This window comes from Mastacembelus armatus, chromosome 4 (assembly GCF_900324485.2).
Source record: "Mastacembelus armatus chromosome 4, fMasArm1.2, whole genome shotgun sequence".
In the NCBI taxonomy this organism is placed as follows: domain Eukaryota; kingdom Metazoa; phylum Chordata; class Actinopteri; order Synbranchiformes; family Mastacembelidae; genus Mastacembelus; species Mastacembelus armatus.
The window spans coordinates 14663858-14682342 of NC_046636.1; the positions used below are offsets into that span (position 1 = coordinate 14663858).

At 39.2% G+C, this 18485-nt stretch overlaps 1 protein-coding gene across 1 annotated transcript in view; it reads right to left on the reverse strand.

Annotated features, from left to right (window-relative positions):
* Positions 1 to 523: 523 nt before the first annotated feature.
* Positions 524 to 18485, reverse strand: part of LOC113129299 (cadherin-2-like) — a 131073-nt gene continuing 113111 nt past the window's right edge. The window contains exons 14-16 of the mRNA XM_026305216.1: positions 16223 to 16362; positions 9279 to 9440; positions 524 to 2865 (exon numbers count right to left, since the gene is read on the reverse strand). Of these exons, the coding sequence (XP_026161001.1) occupies positions 2659 to 2865; positions 9279 to 9440; positions 16223 to 16362 (509 nt within the window). The 3' untranslated portion in view covers positions 524 to 2658. The remainder of the gene's footprint in view (positions 2866 to 9278; positions 9441 to 16222; positions 16363 to 18485) is intronic.

Here is an 18485-nt window from a genome sequence, read left to right on the forward strand (position 1 = left end):
CAGGGATTCATCATTAGGGAACAAGATCTGGTGTTATATTTGTGAACCATTATTTACTGTAGCAAATGTTCACTGAATGGAGGAACTACTAATTCAACACAACAAGCGAGTATAAACAAGGTCCTGCATATTGTTTGTAATCTTAATGTTGCAAAGGTTTCCCAGTTCTTTCAGTTTCTTTCTTTTAAAAATAGCAGACCCTTCCATAGTTTATGATACCTTGTGTTTTGATGCCACAGAGAAAATGAATTCTTCATGAGTGAAAGTAAGTCTCTCTGGTTTCTACAGAAATGGACCAGGGTTTGATTCATCAGTCACCCGAGAATTACTGCTGTCATTGAATGTCATAATGAGGAGCTCAGAAAGACTGTAGCACTTTAACTGTCAGCGAAAATCTTTCAGGCTATTTCAAAAGCCCAACAGCAGCGTGTGTGATTTTGTCACTGATAAATAGAGTGAACAATAAACTGCACATGAACACAAATAAAAAATAAGCTGAGTTTACATTAAATGAAAGATTTCATATTTACCTTTTTGAAGAAATTCAAGAAACTAATTGTATTTTGGGTAAATGTTCCCAACAGGACAAATTTGATTTTGACTAAGGTGAACTGAAGCACTAATACACTGTGATGAGTCATTCACCAACATGGAGTTGGATCCAACACACAACATTAGAATCCATCTCTAGTATATGAGAAAAACAGCCATACAATGCTTGTATCTGGACTTCTGCGATAAGGTGAGATAAATACAGTAGTCATAGGCTTAGTGATACACCCGTAGCTCTTTCAAGATGAAACAAATTTTTTTGCAACTTCAGAGTTCATCACATGTATACCTGAAAATGGAAAAAAAAATGCAATTCTAGATTAAGTTTCCTATACTTTAACAGTTCCTTTGTACAAGTGGAACTTCATTATCAGATGCATCTGTTGGACATTGTACATTGACTATTCATGTGAGATTTAATGAAGCTCCAGCCAGAAGTTGTCAAAATAACATGCTGTAGACCAAACTGTTAGATGACCTTTTCTGCTAATGTGAGGGAAAAACATTGTGCTGGTTCAAAACGCAGTAAAGAAATTCCACAGCTGTTTTACTGAAATAAGCAGTTAAGTCAACATAATTCCTAACATTCATGTCTGTCAACCCTGACTGACCTTCTCATCTTCCACCTTTGCACTATTCTGCTGAACTGACAGACATTACAAAGGAAAGGTGTTGGACTGGTCCTATCAAGCAACAGATCTGAATATTAGCATTCTGTTCACTTTACGTTCTCTTCACAATCTGGTCTTTAAACATATATTCCTCTGTAAAAACAAACTGTCTGCTGAACCTACACCAAATGCACAGCCACTCCTATTTCTCACATTGTTTTTACTCAATTCATTTCATTAATAAGAATTTTAATGTATTTGACATCTCATATATCTTAATGTTATTTGCAAGCAAAGTGCTTCAAATGTTTTTTAAATTTTGTTTTCTCTGTTGGTGTCCTTAATTCTTTGTTGTTTTTGTTTGTCTGTTTTTTGTTCTTGTTTTTTTTTATCTGCACAAACAGAAAGTCAAGGACTGTCAAAATGTGTTGAAAACCGGAGGAGCCAGCCATTTGTTATAGCATTTCAGTCAAGCATTTGACATGACATGCTATTGAATTAAAAGCAGTGTGGGAGAAGGGGAGGAAATCAAAGCTTCTGATCTTGGCTGGTTTTGTTAATGCAGGCACTCAGTCACATTGATACCAGAGTAATGTAAGAAACACACGTTGTCCAGAAAGCCATGGACAAATTATATCTATGCTATCACAAAGGTGTGCATGCTTGCATCTTATACAGTATGTAATGACAACAGTCATAATTAAGTTAATGCTCAGAGGAGAATGTGTGTAATTTACTCATTAAAAGTCTGAAACTGGTCACTAAATTTTTATATTTTGTTAACCTCAGTGATACACAATGATATACTGGGAAGTATAGTTGTCATTGTCTGACTCATTCAGATGGAACAAGAAAACCTTTAACATCCAGAGCTGTATAGTAAAGCCACGTTTTTGCTGGTAGGATCATCCAAGGCATCTCTTAGTAGGCTTTGCCCTTTCATGTGTCATCCAGTGTGTCTCTATGGCAATAACTGACTCTCTCACACTCACACGTACAGATAATGAGCTGGAACCAAAATACACATGTATCCATTATCATGGCAACATGCTTTAAAGGAGCTTTAAAGCAACATACAGAATCAAGACTGAACACAATCAAAAGAATGTACAAAAAGGCACATTTGATCCCAGTGCTCCTGTACTGTGAGATTCAAGTGTAAATGAGCATCTGTAGCATGGCTGTCATAGCTCTTAACCATCCAGAGACAGCATCCCCTTGAGCGTTCTGTTCTGGCTGTTCACATTTGTTAGCTCAGGTAACACTCAGATGATAATGTCTATGAATGCTAGCTGGTGCTAGACGTCAGCATTATCCCTAGTCTCATCAACCATCCTCAAAAAGGTAGGAACTCACTGAACAAGCTGTCCTGCGAAAATACCGAAGTGTTGACCCGAATCCAATGTTTACTCCATATCCTCTTTTCTTAACCCCACCCACACCTGACCCTTTTTAGCAAGGTTGGGGCGTGGGGGGTTGGTAGGTGTTGAGCGTGCTAATCATCCCCTCCGCCATACAAGTCAGCCAGCTTGTGGAAGCGTGGCCCCCAGTCACCAAGATAGTCGTAGTCCTGGTCTCCGCAGCTTGAGGAGGAGTGCAGGGAGCTGAGGGAGCCAGCGGTGGAGCCACTTCCCTCATAGTCAAAGACCAATAGGGAATCATAGGGTGGAGCAGTCGGGTCATTGTCTGCTGCCTTCAGGCCCTTGAAAAAAATGTAGAGGAGACAGGAAGGTAAGTGACAGCAAATGATGGTGGTATAAGAGATCATCCTTCTTGCTTGTGGTGAAAATAAAAGAGCACTTCTAGACTGCCAGATTGTGGAGGAGTATATAATAATCTAAACTAGCACCTAATATTGAGTAAGAATGGTGGTCTTTCATGAACCTTGTTTGAGTAGAAATAAAAGGTCAAAGGAAGGTTAGCCCAGAGGAAACTTAAAAATTAGATTAAAAGTCAGGGAAGGATTTTTTAATTGTTTCACGTTTTGTTTTTTCTACAAGATTCTGCATCAGATTTGCACCTTATTATACAGTATTGTTCAAAATAATAGCAGTACAATGTGACTAACCAGAATAATCCAGGTTTTTAGTATATTTTTTATTGCTACATGGCAAACAAGTTACCAGTAGGTGCAGTAGATTCTCAGAAAACAAACAAGACCCAGCATTCATGATATGCACGCTCTTAAGGCTGTGCAATTGGGCAATTAGTTGAAAGACATTCTGCTGTTGATCCACTATTACACATCAAAAGTAGATCAACTGTTGCTCAATGTCACCATATCAGTAGCCACTAAAGCAAGGAAGTAATATTATTAATAAACCCATATTAATAAACTCTTTACACACATAGCCTGAGTTTGATGTGGGGTAAAGAACATCAGACTCATGTCACAGGTTAGTCCCTGGAGTTCCATATTCATCACTCCTAAACCACAGAACACTGCATGAAAAATTTGCTAAGCAGAGCTGTCAACTTTCAGTTCACTAGCATGTTTGCGGCAACATTTCCACATGACACTGGGACAACAAGATAAGACCCACGTTAAAGTTTCTGAAACTATTTTTACTGACCTGTCATGGAACTGTTCAGATCATTGGTTTCACTCAAAATGTTAATAAACCCACCCACTGTTTCAATCACACAATCAAAATCTTATTCTGACCTATGGCATCGAAATTTAACCCTCTGGGGTCTGAGGGGGTTTTTGGGGCCTGGACAAATTTTGACATGTCCTGACATTTGTGCTTTTTTCAGTGTTTTTTAAACATATTAATGTCTAAAGTCTGATAACACTGTAATCAGCACAAAATTGGCTACAATAATATGTGAGCAGCAAGTTTATACATGATTGTGTTTTTGAGAAAAAAGTGTTTATGCATGGTTAGTGAAAAACTACAATTTTTTACTCACTAAAATAAGACCATAAAACACAAACAGAACATTGGTTCACAAGACTTTGGAGACCTGCATGTTGTAGGCTAAAGTGTTTACTTCAGAGTGCTGTGAATGTCATCTTGTTCACACATTCACAGTAAACAATACACTGATTTAAATTTTCTAAGACACTTTTTGTCCAGAAAGGCCATATGCAAGAGGGTGTGTCTGAGGATGAATAGTCATGTGATTTACCTGAGAACACAAAAGACGCACTGAACGACCAGACAAAGACGCGCATAATGAGCCTTTCAGTCAATGTTGATGGGACGGATTAGTGCAGTACAATACAAAACAATGAGGAGCCAAACGATCCTCATTTGAGTTAAAATCAGTGTTCTTAGTCTGAGGACAAGCTAAACTATTTGTCTCTGTGTGGATTGTAAGGAGCGCCGCTTCACGTGCGTAACGCGCCATCATTCAAACGCGCAGAAAAAGTGAGTAAATTCTATGATGAAGTTTGATATTTTGTGTCATTTCGCGGGGGTGTGCACATATTTACCTGGTTCACCTGAGATTACTTACGTGTGAATAGTGGACAGTGTACAAGGCGGGACCGCATTACCTGTAATGAGGTGAGACAGGAAAAAACAGACTTCTCCTTACGTTCATACGGATTATATCATACGGATCATATGGACAAAATGTTGTGCTTTTTTTAAATAAAGAAAGCCGACAGGGTGCGCTCTCTGCCTTTTCTGTCTCTGCCATTTCTCTTCACAGACGCGTAAATAAAACAACCAGAATCTCAGCGAATACTTGCCTCATAAAAATAAGAATTATATGGCTAGAAAGCTTGAAATGTTTTCTTTTGAGTGAAACAATTCAAGTCAAAAACAAAGCATCACTTTATATTTAATCCGTATGAACGTAAGGAGAAGTCCGTTTTTTCCTGTCTGACCTCATTACAGGTAATGCAGTCCCGCCTTGTACACTGTCCACTGTTCACATGTAAATAATCTCAGGTGAACCAGGTAAATATGTGCACACCCCCGAGAAATGACATAAAACGTCAAACTTCATCATAGAATTTACTCACTTTTTCTGCGCGTTTGGATGATGGCGCGTTACGGACGTGAAGAAGCGCTTCTTACACTGATTTTAACTCAAATGAGGATCGTTTGGCTCCTCATTGTTTTGTATTGCGCTGCACTATTCCCCTCCCATCTACATTGACTGAAAGGCTCATTATGCGTCTTTGTCTGGTCGTTGAGTGCGTCTTTTGTCTTCTCAGGTAAATCACATGACTATTCATCCTCAGACACACCCTCTTGCATATGGCCTTTCTGGACAAAAAGTGTCTTAGAAAATTTAAATCAGTGTATTGTTTACTGTGAATGTGTGAACAAGATGACATTCACAGCACTCTGAAGTAAACACTTTAGCCTACAACATGCAGGTCTCCAAAGTCTTGTGAACCAATGTTCTGTTTGTGTTTTATGGTCTTATTTTAGTGAGTAAAAAATTGTAGTTTTTCACTAACCATGCATAAACACTTCTTTCTCAAAAACACAATCATGTATAAACTTGCTGCTCACATATTATTGTAGCCAATTTTGTGCTGATTACAGTGTTATTAGACTTTAGACATTAATATGTTTAAAAGACACGGAAAAAAGCACAAATGTCAGGACATGTCAAAATTTGTCCAGGCCCCCAAAACCCCCTCAGACCCCAGAGGGTTAACCAGACTTCAAGCGTGTCTAACTGTGACATAAAGGCCTGGATGACAGTAACTTTCTACTTTTAAATCCAGAGAAAAGAGAAGTTATTGTACTTGGGCCTAAAAACTTCAGAAATAACTTTTCTGAAATTATAGCTACTTTAGATGGCATAGCCCTGGCCTCCAACACTACTGTGAAAAACCTTGGAGTTATTTTTGACCAGGACATGTCCTTTAACTCACACATAAAACAAATCTCTAGAACTGCCTTCTTTCACCTGCGCAACATTGCCAAATTTAGGAACATCCTGTCTCAAAATGATGCAGAAAAACTAGTCCATGCATTTGTTACCTCAAGGCTAGATTACTAACTCATTACTATCTGGATGTCCCAGTATCTCCATAAAAAGCCTCCATTGGCAGAATGCTGCAGCCAGAGTCCTGACAGGAACTAGCAAGAGATATCATATTTCTCCTATATTAGCTTCTCTTCATTGGCTCCCTGTAAAATACAGAATAGAATTTAAAATCTTTCTTCGCACATACAAATCCCTTCATGATCAAGCTCCTTCATACCTTAAAGACCTCATGGTACCATATTATCCCAATAGACCACTTCACTCTCAGAGTGCAGGTCTACTTGTGGTTCCCAGAGTTTCCAAAAGCAGAATGGGAGGCAGAGCCTTTAGCTATCAAGCTCCTCTCCTGTGGAATCAGCTCCCAGTCTGAGATGATTTGTATTGTGATTTGGCGCTATACAAATAAAATTGAATTCAATTGAATCATCTGAAAGGAGCTTTCCTTTATGCCCCAAGTGGGACTTTAAATGTCAACTTTCCAATGAGCCATCCTGTCTAGCCTCTGCATTTGTCCCTTCCAGTTTATTTTAGCCTCTAGAGAGCAGGTACAAGAGTGAGACACAACGGAGTAAATGCTGCATTCAAATAGACATTTTCCCTACAATAAAACAATGCATGAGGTGGTGGACTGTTTTAGAACTGTTTTAGCAGTAGTTGCAACATCTTGTAGTCTATGCTGAATGGATGCTTCCATGTACATGATTGACCAAAGCAGTGTCTTGCTGTGACATCACCCCATGTCACAGCACTTTCCTTATTCGAATGATAACAAGGATTGTGTTATTTCATGTAGCGCAAGTATGTATGAATACAACCTAAGGTAAAAAGAGGAGAGATAAGACCTGTGTGTTTGTGTGTGTGTGTGAGTTCAGCTGGACAGAAGGGAGTGATGGGGGACAAGGAGGGAAGGAAGGATTATGGAGGAGCATAGAAGAGAAGAGGATTTGGGTCAGGCTGGACAGATGCTGCCTCTATCTCTAGGAGGAGATTCAGCAGATTACCCATTATAGCCTGAACTTAAACCCACCGCGCCCCTTCCCACACACACATACAGTATATGTTTCCAAGACATGCAGAATTTTTATCAACTTCCTCACAAAACTGTACACTGGTAGAACAAATGCATTATTGAAAATTAATGTCTAAAATGTTTCCCAATTTAACAGCCTAGAAAATGTGTGGGTATTTTTGCCTCCCCTTTGAATCTAGTTGAAATGAAAGCAGTAAATCTGACGTTTTGTGGGCCACGTCTCATCCAACTGAAGACACTCTCGTCACTCTGACACTCAATGGGAAGAGAGAATTAACACAGAGAGGGAGAGGCAGAGCGAGAAGCATTGCCTTGTCATGTCTGCCAGATTAAGCTGTCTAGATCAGTTTGCCATGTCTGACAGCTTCCGTTCATTATTCATAGCTCCACTTGGCAGACGTCTTTATGCAGCCCGACCAAAAAGGCACACACGTTTGTGCACACCAACAATATGGAAGCAGCTAGCACGTAGAGAGCAACATTCATCAACTGCACCCTCAATGATGACTATTCATGCCTGAGATACCCCGCTGATGGGCACCAGGCACTCGGGGTGATGACAGCTGTCATCGCTGTTTAAGGAAGAGCTCAATTGCTTGATGAAACCAATGTGGTTTACTCAGACAGAACAAATGTAACACTTTTAGGAAAGATTAAAGTGGGCTGGTGTCATGTGTAGTGTAATTACTGGACTGTTAAATATAATAATGTACACTCTAGTCAGTGTAGCCTATGTTCTACTTTCCTCAATAAACCCAACATTCACTCCCAGTGTTTTTTTTTTCCCACACAACTACTTGTTGGTTTTTGTATGTAAAACTGAGCACAACACTAAGAATGCTTTTGAGGAGAGCTTATCCATTATTATCACAATTTCTACAATTGACTGCATCAAAACAATAAAGAATAAACAAAAGAACAGTTGAGGAGAGATCATGCAGGCACTGTCAGGTAGTCTATGGTGGCAGGCATTTTGCCTCACCCTCACTGATGAGCTGACCACACATCTTTCAAACAAATGCTCTAAATTGTTCGTCTTTGTTTTCCTTCAAATGTCTGTGTCTGCCAGATGCCACTCAGCAGTATTTGTTAAAATGTTAAATCATTCCATCCATCCATTATCTATACTGCTTATCATATCCTTGTCATGGTGGGGATTAGAGCCAATCCTGGCTGACACTGTGCGAGAGGCAGGATACATGGTGGCCAGGTTGCTAGTCTATTTCACACAGAAGGGCCCTTGTCTAAAGCACTAAAATTTAAGCATATTGAATATTGACAACATGGTGAACATATTAATGTTGATGGTGTGTTTACTGGACATTTAATCACTTTATGGTGATCATTTGATGTTAGTCAAATTGGCTCCATGACATGATGGCATCTTAAACAAGTCCCTGAGTGGCCCAAACTAATGCTGCTTTAACCTTTCACATCAGTTAAAATCTATACTTTTCATCATTTCCTGTTGGAACAAAACTCCATGCTCTACCTACAATCTGTACAATAACATCAACAAAAAATATACAATATATATAGTAGATTAGGGTTCAGGAATATTGGTGGTTGGGGATGGGGGATAATGGAGCTATGGCGGTGGTCTATGGCCAGTCTCAGGGATTAACTAAACTAGATTTACCTCCAATTAGGTATCCAGGCTGTGACCATGTCTGAGGCCAGCTAATCCTGACCATTAGTAAAGCTCATTAGGAATTACAGACACTGTATTCTCTGGGTTTGTCTACCTGTTACTCTCTACAGTATGTAGGTTTACTCCAAAAGTTATTTGGTTACTTTTTTAACAGCAGGAGAGAGGTCTCTCCTTGCATGTTGGCAAATTCTGCATTTTCTGGATACAGTGTTCATGTACCGATCAGACAGCTTGTATGTTACTCAAGTTGTGACTGTACACTTCTTCTGTGTGCTGAGAAGTGCATGTCCCCAACACCAGAAATGAATCTGGGCAAACAGACTGAATCTCTGTGAGGAATGGCACGCTGCTGTGCTCACAGTTGGTGCTTTAAACTTACAAGAACACTTGACATTTTACATAAAAAATGCCACAGAAGTCTAAATTTGAAAATAAACAAAAGGGGTTTGCAGCTCAGACATAGGTGTTGTCATACCTCATGGATGAAGTCTCCTATGTCTCCTGGGTGTGGTGCAGCAGAGCGGAGGGGATACTGGTGCTCATGATGGAGGGGCCTCTCATCCAGACGTCTGATTCCCACTTTGACACACTCTGGTTCCAAGGCATCAGGCTGCTGCAACTGGCTCAGATCGTAGTCCTAAACACAGGCACGAAGCGGTACATTCACATTTCAGTCTTACAGTATGTCAGGTCATGTCATTTTATTTATATAGCCTCAAAGTTGCCTCAAGGGGGCTTTATAACTTCTACATCATTATCATTGTAATATAATGATAATATAATTATAATGATAATGATAATAAAGTCCCTAATGCTGACTTTACTGCCATTGGATATTTAACAAAAAAAAACAAAACAAAGCTTTTAATGAGCTTCACTGATTCAAGAAAGGAGCCATCTTTAATAGGACTAACTCGGAATAACCTAGATATTTTTGATGACTCAAACAAGCACTGCGCTCAGATGCAACCTCTATCACTTTTCCCACATCATCCTTCCTCAGGGAGGAATGAACCCAATTTTAATGTTATCTAATTAGCATCCACTTAGAGAGACAGACACAGTTCGTCTTTCACCTTCTTTTAGAGAAACACAGCACAGTCAGCAGACAGAAGGAAAATGTGTGTCATGGCCTCTGATCTGTTCGTGTTGAATGGTAGCGTCTGAGTCACTGCAGCAACCATCCAAAAACTATTTTGTGCATTTTTGTCTCAAGGGAAATAGACTAAAGCAGTATTTTCAGGACAATAACAGCATGCTGTGGATTGACCCTGGGCTTTGTTCACAGTATTGTCCAACCAACAGAATTCTTTTCACTGAAGAGCACCTGAGAGCCCCGCAATAACCTGGCAGGCAGAAAGGAAACGCTATGTCCTTCTTTTATTTCTGTACTATGATAAAAGGATTAGATAGATTGATGCCCTCTGAGTATGAGCCTCTTTAAGCATTATCTTTTAAAGCAGCATACCAGCCTTTATGCATATTGTGTTTATTTTACTTTTTAAATATTTCCTTCCAGAAGATCATTAGTTTACATTTATTTATTCATTTTTTTAGCTTTTTATTGTTCATGGTCAGGCGACCAAAAAGCCTGTATAGTAGCATACAGATGTGATTGATGACCTACATGTAACACAAGCTAATTTTTCCGTAAGTCGTACAGTAATTTCATACAGTATGGCACTGAATGGCAAAAATGACTATGTAGAAGGTAGGGGAACGTATATAAAAGACAACAATATGTTTTTGAGAATAACTGGCATTAATGTAAGGCCCTATATAGCTCTACTAAAACATGCCAAACCATGCTGCAGCTTCGTATAAGAGGATCTGTTTTGTATAAATGTTAGAAAACCTGTATAACTAGGAAAGGTGCCATATGTCTTCTGACAGTACTTTTTAATCTATTTGATTGAGTGTTGAAACCACTGTTGCAAAAATAATTTTGTGTATAGGACAATACATAATAATTTTATTATTAATATTTAATAATAATTTTAGTGTAAAATCGGACAATAAAGATCTGCTGTAAAAATGTTAGTGCTTGGTTTGGATATTTCAGCAAACACTTTAAAATTCTTTGCCTTCAAAAAGGTCTGTATACTAACTGTACAACTACTTACTCTACTTACTCTAACTTCCACTCCACTCCTACAACTATAAAGCCTCCAGTTAATCCAGAATGCTGCAGCCAGAGTCCTGACAGGAACTAGCAAGAGAGATCATTTTTCTCCTATATTAGCTTCTCTTCATTGGCTCCATGTAAAATACAGAATAGAATTTAAAATCCTTCTCCTCACATACAATTACCTTCATGACCAAGCTCCGTCATACCTTATAGGCCTCATAGTACCATATTATCCCAATAGACCACTTCACTCTCAGAGTGCAGGTCTACTCGTGGTTCCCAGAGTTTCCAAAAGCAGAATGGGAGGCAGAGCCTTTAGCTATCAAGCTCCTCTCCTGTGGAACCAGGTCCCAGTCTGGGTTCAGGAGGCAGACACTCTCTGTACTTTTAAGGCTAGACTTAAAACCTTCCTCTTTAACAAAGCATATAGTTAGGGATGGCTTCAGGTAACCCTGAACCATCCCTTAGTTATGCTGCTATAGGCCTAGACTGCCCGAGGACCATCGGTGCACTGAGCTCCCCTACCCTATCCTAACCCCTCCCCTCCCTTCCTCTCCTCCCCCTCACATGTATATTCCACCACTGAATGTCACTAACCTTGTGCTCTCTCTCTCCCTTAGTTTGTGCTCTCTCCCTCTCTCTCTGTTCTCTCTCTGTACCTTCTGCAGGTGTCCCCCGGTTCTGGAGCTGTATATCATTGATGTGCAGTTACTGGCCCCACCAACCTGCAGTGTCTATTTGTTCTTTATTATTGCTGTTCTTTTCTCTCTCCTCTATCCACTCACCCCAACCGGTCTAGGCAGATGGCCCCCCAAACTGAGCCCGGTTCTGCTGGAGGTTTTTTCTTCCGTTAAAGGGAGTTTTTCCTCTCCACTGTCGCCAAGTGCTTGCTCATAAGGGATTTGTTGGGCTTTTAGTTTTAGTTTTTGTAAAGTGCCTTGAGATGATTTGTATTGTGATGTGGCACTATATAAATAAAATTGAATTGAATTGAATTATAACAAAATACAGTGACAGTTTGAAAAATCAATGAATAAAGTAAATAATATTGTGAGAGAATGAAAACCCATTTCAAGATACATAACTAGCAAGACGTGGGTGTGAGTTCAATCATCTTCACCCATACTCTTCAGATGAAAATCTGTGTCACTGTTGAGAATTAAGAGGAACACAACAGGCTGAAGACATATACATTCAGTTTAAAATTTCTAATAACTCCTCCACATCATGTCTCCGGAAGTCTTTTCAATATTTGAGTCTGAAGCTGGTGGCAGCCTGTGTATTAATGTTCAATACAAAATGTCATCCTGTGTGTTCTAACATAATTTAGCCCTTACAATATTAGGTTACTCAGGGCAAAAGACAATGTGATGAAAAATGTGATGACTTAAGATTTAGGATGACTTTGTGCATCTACATTTGGAGAAACCAACAATATGGGAAGCCAAGTGCAACAGATTTACTGGAAGCTGATAATTACTGATTTTTCATTAGACAGAAGCCTAATTAGGTAGCTCCTAGGCCAACTAATTACTGCATACTTTGCATATAACTGAACGTGAGCTGAGTGTTTTGGCAGTACATGCTTGTTTGCAGCGGACTAACCAGCTTAATGCCGCTAAATGATGTATGAGCTGTCCCAGGAAAAAGAGAAATGTAGTGAAATATCACTACAATCAATTGAGAGCTTCAGGGACCAAAAATAACTTGTTTCAAAATTCTGACATGAGAATTTAAGAGGGAATTCTCACTGTGTAACTATTGATACAACCCACCTCTGCAAAGTAACAAAATGCAAAACAGCATGACCAAGTCCTTATGGACACATAAAGAACACCTAGGCAAGGTATGGTAATATGCTACAGTAATATCAAAGTGTGCTGCCCTTTCTAAGATATAGTGCAGATAGATGCACCTACTTCCTCATGTGCTTCCGTCTTTATTGGGTTATTTCTTTAAAAATGCCTAGACCCATTTTATCATGTCTGGGAAAGTCTTTATTGCTCAGAAAATGCTGTTGTGGCATCATTCTGGGGTCTGTTGGGACAAAAGAGGTTTCTCAAATGTTCTTAATGTACTGCAACTACTTTTTTGACTTTTTGACTTGCTTTTGTGACAGCACCAGTGATCACACCACTTCTCTTCAGCTGGCTGTCCAAATGTATGCTTGTGGTTTTTAATATGAGGTGGATGACCTTGACCTCAGGGATATCTGGCTTTCACTGGTGATTAAGAGATTGGTATATGTAAACAAAACATCTATGACAAATGCTTTAATCCTCAGTTTAAGATAAGATAAGATAAACTTTATTAATTCCCAATGGGAAATTCAGGTAGTCTTGTAGCAAAAGTAATAAGTAGCTAGTAAGTATGTAACAAAAGTAGTCAGTAATAGTCCCTTGCAAAAACACTGTCTTCAAACACTTACCAGTTACTTGTCCCCAACCTCATAACATCTTACCATGCACAAGCTGTGCAGAGAATTACATTCCACAGGATTGCAATAAGGTTATCTGTGAGGGATTTAAGGCCAGGTAGGCCCAACACAGCTTCAAGTACATGAAAACAACAGCTTAATAAAGCGTTTCCCTGGCAGCTTTCTCCCTGGATAGATAAGCCAGCAGGAGATATGAAGGCCCAGGCAATTAACCAGGCTGTGTGGTAAACCAGAAGAGTGTGATAGTCCTTTGTAGATAATCCTCACATCCTTCCAGATGAGAGAAGACAATGTGAAGCATGTAGAGGACAGCATCATCCACAGTAGTGTGTTCCCTGTAAGCAAACTGCAGGGGATCTATTGTGTGTTTAACCTCAAGTCTCAGTAGGCAGAGAATCATCCTCTCCACGACCTTCATAATATGGGATTTGAGAGCCACTGGCCTGTAGTCATTTAGTTCAGCTCGACACTTTACTTTAGGTACTGGAAAAATACAAGATGTTTTCCATAGTGCTGGGACCTTAAAATACTTGGTATGTTGCTTTAAGCAGTCTTTTATCTGTTGCTGCCCTTTCTCCTGCATTTCAGTAAAGGCATGATTAAGGGCAGATAGGATGTTCAACATTTTGTGATTAGAGTATTGTTCTTTTGCTCTTCATTTCTCCATTTCTTTGTTCTCCTCTATATGATATATTATTTTCTGCAGGAGAGCCTCATGGTGGAAAAGCCAGATTCCCATCTCAACAGATGTTGATATCCAATAATAAGAGATTTGTTTTGTCCTTTGCATCCCCTAGTCCAGAATTTGGTGAGTCTCCTGTCAGAGGGCTGGCCACTCTGACTAAAGATTGTTGTTGTTGTGAATGTGGAGGTAAACACCTTTTTTTTTTCTTGAGAGTTTATTGTAAAACCAGCCTTCAAATTAGGTCTGTGCTTGCAGTGAACACTAGATTTTAGTGTTTACACAAACTGCCTTGTTATTCATTTTAATCTAGGGTGCCACCAGTCACAGCCAGATCTAACAACCATGTTATTGTGGTGTGTGCTCTATTACCAGCAAAAAGACAAGCCTAAATAGAAGAAATCCAGATTCAGACACACATAGCAGGTAAGCAAGAATGGCAGTACACCACAGTATATTATCAGAAACAATATTCAGTTTAGTTTAACTACAACATATGAGTCTCTGCCCCTGACCCCAAAATATAAATTAATTTCTTTCTCAGCAGAAATGTTTCTCTTCATGATCCCAACAAGCAAACAGAACTGTAACTCGGTTAGAGTTTCAATTAAGAATTATACCAACAGAAACAAGTGGATCCATTGACCACTTACACAACAGTTTTGCTGAAACTAACTCCTATAGTCTGCTCAATGTTTTGCAGTCAGTCCCAGGGGAAATGATGTCCTGGAAGGTGGAGGATTAAGTTGGAGGATGCTATAGCTCTGTAGAACAAGGGCACTACAGATGACAGGCTATGCTCATTGCCAGGGATTGGTAAATTAACAGCTTGTCCTCCTGGATCCTTTGAGACTCTTTCTGCTTTGAGTAGGTATATGCCATTATTTCTTGAGGTTTTTTGGTAAACCAGTAGTTATATGTGTAAAGGGCAGGGGTCTAAGTTTGGTGCTTAAAGGCACCTACTGCCACAGTGTGACTCCAAATCATTCTGAACTTTAACACCACACTGTATCACCAATCTTATGGTATGAGATTAGATACAGTATCAGATTAAAGAAAGAAATGTACATCCAATCAGAATAAAAAAAGAATACAAAACAAAATCTGAGTGTAAGTATTCTGATTATTTGTATCATCTGGCACAAGATGAAAAGTTGGGGGATCTACCTTCTGGGCACTATGAATACCTGTACAGAATTTTAAGGTAATCCATCCAGCAGTTGACATGTTTCTAACACGGCAACATTTTTGCACTTATAGTTTTTGCTGGGTTGTAGTCTCAACTATGGAGCGAGCTGTTGCAGTTAGTCAGCTGGTGTTGAAAACTGGGAGACAAACATACAACAATCAGTGTTTTGATTAAGATTGTTAGGCCCAAACAGCACATGACATTATAACAGTATTTGTAAATGAGTGGAAGCAAAATACATACATGCTTCATTATCTTTCCAAATAGAATATATTAAAAAGTTAATTGGTACTTTGCTTGCTATGAATATGTTGATTATACTAGTGTATAATTCTTATTCTTACGATAAATAAATGTCTTTGACATGTATGTATGTTAATTAAGGAATTAATAGATATTAAGAATGTATTTATTTCAGTATGCAGTTATTACAGTTATTAAAAATAATAGTCCAAATGGTAATATAGTGCCATGTGTTACAGCAGATGAATCCTCCACCTGTTGAGTCCTATATATGTCTGTATATTGATACTTAAAGAGTAACCTCCCTTTCTTTTACAGGAGCTCCCAGTCTAATCGGCTGGGTTAGCGAGAGTGAAAAAATTTCACAGCAGAAGTGTGGAGCAGCTTATGTGCTTGGCACGAGCAGAGTAGTTGTGTGGAGGGACACAAGAAATTGTTCTCCAACAGAAAGCAATTAATCCTGTTTTGAGGTCCATTACATCTACATTTTATGGTTTGGTTTGGAATACACGAGCATGTATAGTTTGAATGTGACTATGTGGGTGTGTGAGAGGTTAGACTGAATTGTTAAAAGGCTGTGAGTATATTTAGTACTGAGAAAGGTATGCGCAATCATCATGACATAGAAGAGAAAAATAGAGTAAAGACCAACAATTACTAACACAGTTAAATTAAGTCTCTTGGCCTTTACTTTATTTAGATTTTTATAACATGATGTGTGTATTTTTGCGTGTGGGTACCTGGTCCTCCTCTCCACCGCCCTCCTCATCATATTTAAGGATGTTGTCACGGACATCATCCTCTGGGTCGATGAGGAGCTGCTTGGCCTGACGCTCTTTATCCCTCCTCTTCATCCACATCACAAACAGCAGCACCAGCACTACAGGACAATTGTGATGAAATATGATACGGACAAAGTTCAATATGAGGTCTCTACTGAATTCTGAAGGAAGCTTCTGCACAATAAAAAAGTGAGCAGTGACCTGATCATCATATTATGAGATAATATAAGCGCCATGTGTATAAAGAGGGCTGAAAGGTCAGGTGCCAATAATTATCAATTCCATAGCAATGTGGCCGTAACTCACAAAGTGTTCTGTCTTAACCTGTCTTGACCTCTAGGCAGTTGTTCCTGCTAAGGACTGAAGATAAATGTGGGTGATTGAAGCAAAAATAAAGAAAAATAATTTTTCCACTTCAGACCTCTAAAAACAATAACTAAGATAAAAAATGCAACTGCTACTAGCTGTGTCAATACTGACATCATTAACTGTGACAGGGAATTGTCAGTAGACTTCATAGTATAATTTTAGGGGGTCACTGGAATGGTCTCATATTCAAGAAAGTATTTTAAGGAATGATAAAAAACACACAGCTCTTATTTTGACAGACAAGGCAATGGGAATCTCTATGCTTTGATCATATTAATCTTGGTGGATTTATGAGACAGAGGAGCTCAGGGTGTGCATGCTCATGTGTTTTTAAACCCAGACTACTGTACCCGCAAGGGCCAAATGCATTAGAGTGAAATAAGCATGATTTAAACCCTAGAGAGGTGATTTGAAAAATGGCTTGTCATCAATTCAATTCAATTCAATTCAATTCAATTCTATTTGTATAGCGCCAAATCACAATACAAATCATCTCAAGGCACTTTACAAAAACTAAAACTAAAAACCCAACAATTCCCTTATGAGCAAGCACTTGGCGACAGTGGAGAGGAAAAACTCCCTTTAACGGAAGAAAAAACCTCCAGCAGAACCGGGCTCAGTTCGGGCGGCCATCTGCCTCGACCGGTTGGGGTGAGTGGACAGAGCAGAGAGAAAAGAACTGGAGGCGTTAATTGGAGGTGTTTTGTGGAGATATTGGGACATCCAGATAGTAATGAGTTACAGTAATCTAGCCTTGAGGTAACAAATGCATGGACTATTTTTTCTGCATCATTTTGAGACGGAAGCTCCTAATTTTGCAAATGTTGCGCAGGTGAAAGAATGCAGTTCTAGAGATTTGTTTTATGTGTGAGTTAAAGGACATGTCCTGGTCAAAAATAACTCCAAGGTTTTTTACAGTAGTGCTGGAGGCCAGGGCTATGGCATCTAGAGTAGCTATAATTTTAGAAAAGTTATTTCTGAGATTTTTAGGCCCAAATATAATGACTTCTGTTTTCTCTGAGTGGAAGGTTCATCATGGACATGAACAAACTGGAATCTGTCCGATAAATAGGACTGGAACCATTTTAACGCTGTTCCTCTGATACCAGTCACATGCTCCAGTCTCTGTAATAAGATGTTGTGGTCAATGGTGTCGAATGCAGCACTAAGGTCTAGGAGGACAAGTATAGAAACATGTCCATTATCTGAGGCTAAGAGAAGATCGTTGGTAACTTTTAACAGTGCTGTTTCTGTACTATGATGTGCTCTAAATCCTGATTGAAAATCTTCAAATAGTTCATTCCTGTGTAAGTGGTCTGATAGCTGCTTAGCAACAGCTTTTTCTAGGATTTTAGAAATAAATGGCAGGTTGGACGTCTATAATTAGCCAAGATTCCTGGAACAAGACTAGGCTTTTTGAGTAAAGGTTTGATTACTGCAGTCTTAAAGGCCTGATACTAGAGATAAATTTACCAAGTCCAATAAAGATGAGTTCATTAATGGCAGGGTGTCTTTAAGCAGTCTAGTCGGGATGGGGTCTAAGAGACACGTTGATGATTTCGATGAAGCAACTACTGATGTAAATTCAGAGAGATCTATGGGAGAGAAGCAGTCTAAACATAACTGAGGTCCTACAGATGATTCAAGAGCTACTGTAGTAGAAGATTCATTTATCGCAGGTATAGGAAGCATCTGCTGAATTTTATCTCCAATAGTCGTGATTTTATTTGTAAAGAAACTCATAAATTCATCACTGCTGAGAGCTAAGGGAACACTGGGCTCAACAGAGCTGTGACTTTTTGTCAGCGTGGCTACAGTGCTGAAAAGAAACCTGGGATTGTTCTTATTTTCC